Here is a 3768-nt window from a genome sequence, read left to right as displayed (position 1 = left end):
AGTCAATTTGAAATTTTTCCTAGAATCCCTTATAAAGCCCAGTTTCACCTAGTAACTAGGCAATGTGGGACTTAGCACCCATGAGTATCTTTATAAACCACTCACTTTATGTAAACTATTCATCTCTTCCCAATATGGGACCGGGGTATTACAAACTCTCTCCCTTAAACTCCTGACGTCCCCGTCAGGGCCACGTCATGCAGTGCTTTAGTACCACATGACCTGGCGTTACTAGGTGGCTCTGATACCATTTGTAACGACCCAAGGAAAAACGCTAGCCACATCTGCGCTATCACCCCAAAAGGACTAGTTAATTTGGAATTTTTCCTAGAATCCCTTATAAAGCCTAGTTTCACCTAGTAACTAGGCAATGTGGGACTTAGCACCCATGAGTATCTTTATAAATCACTCACTTTATGTAAACTATTCATCTCTTCCCAATATGGGACCGGGGTATTACAGCTGGAGTTAGTATATTCCTTTAATAGAATTTGCATACAATAATAGCTACCAAGCAAGCATCAAGATGGCACCATATGAACGACAATTGACTGCTCTTTCAACTCTTTCAGTTCGAGTGGTGCCATCCGGTAAGGTGCTTTGGATATAGGTCCCGTGCCTGGTAATAAGTCTATAGTAACTCGATCTCTCTGTCTGGAGGTAATCCAGGTAGTTCCTCCGGAAACACATCCACAAAATCCCGCACGATAGGTATCTCCTCGAGCTTTGCTTCTGGTGCTTCTTTTGTCACACACGCCAAGAATCCCGAACACCCTTGTTTCAAAAGCTGAGTCGCTTGCATTGCCGATACTAGCTTGGGTAAGTTGAATCCCCTCTTCCCCTGAATTTTGAATTTTGCTGCTCCTGGTGGTTTGAACACTACTTCCTTGCAGAAACAATCGACGCAAGCATGGTACATGGATAACCAATCCATACCTAGGATCACGTTAAACCTGCTCATCTTAAATGTAACAAGATTAGCTGGCATGACATGACCTTGTACGGAAATAGAGCATTTTCTAACTACGGAAGTACATATTGCAGTTTTCCCTACAGGGGTGTTTACTGCTAGGTCTACATCCAACCATTCAGACATCAAGTTACAGTCTCGGGAAAAAGAGTGTGACACAAATGAATGTGTTGCACCAGAGTCAAAAAGCACAATAGCTTGGCGGGGTGAAATTAAAAGTGTACCTATCACTACTTTGTTTGACGTTGCTGCATCACCTGGAGTCAAGTCATACACATGTGCAGGCGTTGTATTCCGTTGTTCCCCTGGGCGATTCTGATTGGTTGGGTTGTTGGTAGGGGCCCTGCAATCCTTCGCCAAGTGTCCTGGTCCACCACACCGATAACAACCCGATTGTCCAAGCCGGGATCTCCCAGAATGTATTTTCCCACAAGTCTGGCACATAGGGCGTTGTCCACCTCCTCCCTGATGATGGGGCTGCTGATGGGCTGTGTTCCTTCCAACCGTTGGGTTGAATCTTCTTTTGTTGTGATCATGGGAATTTCCACCATACCGACTCCCTTGTGGAGCACTCTCTTCCTATGGTTGAAGCGTTCTACATTGATATTCAGTGTCTGCTCAACCATCGCCGTTTTGTTGACGAGGTCTGTCAGATTTCCAATTTCGAATGCAACCACCTGGTTCATGATTCTTGGTTACAAACCCTTTTCGAACTTTCTTGCCTTCAAATCTTCCGTAGGCACCAGGTATGGGGCGAACCGTAGTTCTATGAACCTTGCTGCATATTGTTCCACTGTAGACGATCCTTGCACCAGGTCTGTAAATTCTTGTGCCTCAGCCAGTCGAACTGACTGAGGAAAGAAGCGCTCCATAAATGCATCTTTGAAGTCCTTCCAAGTGATTGGTACGCCTTCGCCTACCTGTTGTTGTAGGTGGTCCTTCTTTGATGTCCACCAACGTTCTGCTTCAGCTGTCAACTTGAAGGTAGCATATCGGACCATTTGTTCGTCCGTACAACACATAACTTCCATTAGCTTCTCCATCTGCAATACCCAGTTCTCTGCAGCCACCACATTTGGTAATCCTTCAAAACTAGGGGGGGTGTTGCTTATTGAATTGTTCAAAAGTGCAACCCCGTTGTTCTTCTACATCCTGTCTCACCTCCCGGTTAGCGTTTGCGCCCATCTTCAGTAAGTCCACCAATTGGGCAGCCAATGCTATCAAAGTCTCGGGGTTTCCGTTCGGCGTCGGGTTTCCCACATTTCTGCTATTCTCATTCTCGTGGAAGTTCCCTAGCACTGAATACAAGATAAGAAAGGACTGACTCTGCTAGGACGGAATGTGATTCCCCATTACCCCACTAAATCTATCCTAATGATCTAGCTTCTATGAGTCTACATAACCTTATAACCTTTGCTCTGATACCAAAACTGTAATGCCCCCAAACCGCTAAAAGTTAGGTTCGTCCATTTTCATACACCAAACCGCAAAGATTCATAAGGTCTGCCAGATAACCTAGCTATTATGCTGAATTAAATAAATTACCAGAAAATAATTTTTAAAACTCAGAGTTTCAATAAATGCGGAAACAGTTATTTCGAAAAAGAGCAACTATGTTTGATACAATAAGTGAAAATCCAAAGAAAACTAAATTTATCGTGCAAGTGCACTTATTAAGGTAACAGAAATGCAATATCCTAATGCTAGCCTAGATCCCATCCCGGCCGCCTAGGTCTCTCTACTCATAACCTGAAAACAAAATAAAATAAGGGTGAGTGAGAAGTGCTCAGTAAGGTAACCCTCAACCATAAAACAGTTGAGTTAAATTCATTTTCTTCAAAATGATTATTAAAAACACACTTGAAATCAAAATTTCCAGAACACGAATATAAGATCGGCATTTTACTTAACACATAAAATTACTGGTTAATAAATAACACTTCTCATATTTAGGGCCCGTGTACACTATTACGCCCTGTGTACTAGGGTTGCGCGGTCAATGCGACCCCAGGCAGGTAAACTGTGGCCACAGGCCTGCCCCGTCAGCTAATTAATTGAAGTGCACTTAGCATGACCTAGGGATGGAGTACTGCCTTCTCCAAGTCCTTCAGGGGTTGCGCTTCCATCCAAGCAACGGTACCGAGCTTTAAATTTGTAAATCTCTAAAAATATCTCTGGGGCCAAAATAATAGTCTCCTCCACACACGTTCCTCATTTATAAAAATCTTACTCCTTTTCATAACTATTCTTACTCTTTTCTCTATGCTTGGTAACTCTTGAGACAACGTGTGAGACTACTGCTATGGAGGTCGATATGTGGAAGAAGGTTGGTAGGGTTGCCTGTTAGATTGAGCTTGATTGTGTATCCCTGGGGTCGAGTTGCCTGAAGCTTGAGCCTTCCATGAGAAGTTTGGATGATTTCTCCACCCCAGATTATAATTATTGGAGTACGGATCATTACCCGGATGTGAAAATGCTGCATTGACCTACTCATTTGAAACATGAAAAATTTCCAGTAGTAGGACAATCATTTACATGATGCATAGGACTAGAACATAATGAACATGGTTCGTGCTGTGTGTTCATGTGAGCAGAATTAGGAGCAAAATCATCAACCATCAATTGGTTTAACTTCCTATTGATAGCATCAATTACTTAGGTAGCTACATCCGAAAAATGTCCTATTTGAAAAAGACCTTCGGTCTTTGGTGCTTTAGGTCTAGGTGCCCTACGTCTAGTTGATGCATACTGAATAGAATTATTACTCAAGTTATCAAACAAGGACCATGTGTCATCCT

At 43.0% G+C, this 3768-nt stretch overlaps 1 protein-coding gene across 1 annotated transcript; it reads right to left on the bottom strand.

Moving 5' to 3' along the window:
• Window positions 1-631: 631 nt before the first annotated feature.
• On the bottom strand, window positions 632-1971 carry LOC133876754 (uncharacterized). The gene is made up of 2 exons (XM_062315001.1): window positions 1693-1971; window positions 632-1549 (listed from the first exon to the last, which is right to left on the bottom strand). The coding sequence occupies exons 1-2, from the start codon at window positions 1969-1971 to the stop codon at window positions 632-634; spliced, it is 1197 nt and encodes a 398-aa protein (XP_062170985.1).
• Between the last annotated feature and the right edge of the window lie 1797 nt (window positions 1972-3768).

The sequence above is a fragment of the Alnus glutinosa genome, chromosome 9 (genome assembly GCF_958979055.1).
Source record: "Alnus glutinosa chromosome 9, dhAlnGlut1.1, whole genome shotgun sequence".
In the NCBI taxonomy this organism is placed as follows: Eukaryota; Viridiplantae; Streptophyta; class Magnoliopsida; order Fagales; family Betulaceae; genus Alnus; species Alnus glutinosa.
The sequence above is the reverse complement of the archived record's forward strand: the minus strand, read 5'-3'. Positions and strand labels throughout refer to the sequence as shown.

Bases quoted from the DNA above. Each gene is read 5' to 3' on its own strand.
- LOC133876754 (XM_062315001.1), bottom strand. From the start codon at position 1,971: ATGGTCCGATATGCTACCTTCAAGTTGACAGCTGAAGCAGAACGTTGG. The intron at 1,550-1,692 runs GCAAGAAAGTTC...CTTCAACCATAG, and splicing joins TGCCTACGGAAGATTTGAAG to GAAGAGAGTGCTCCACAAGG.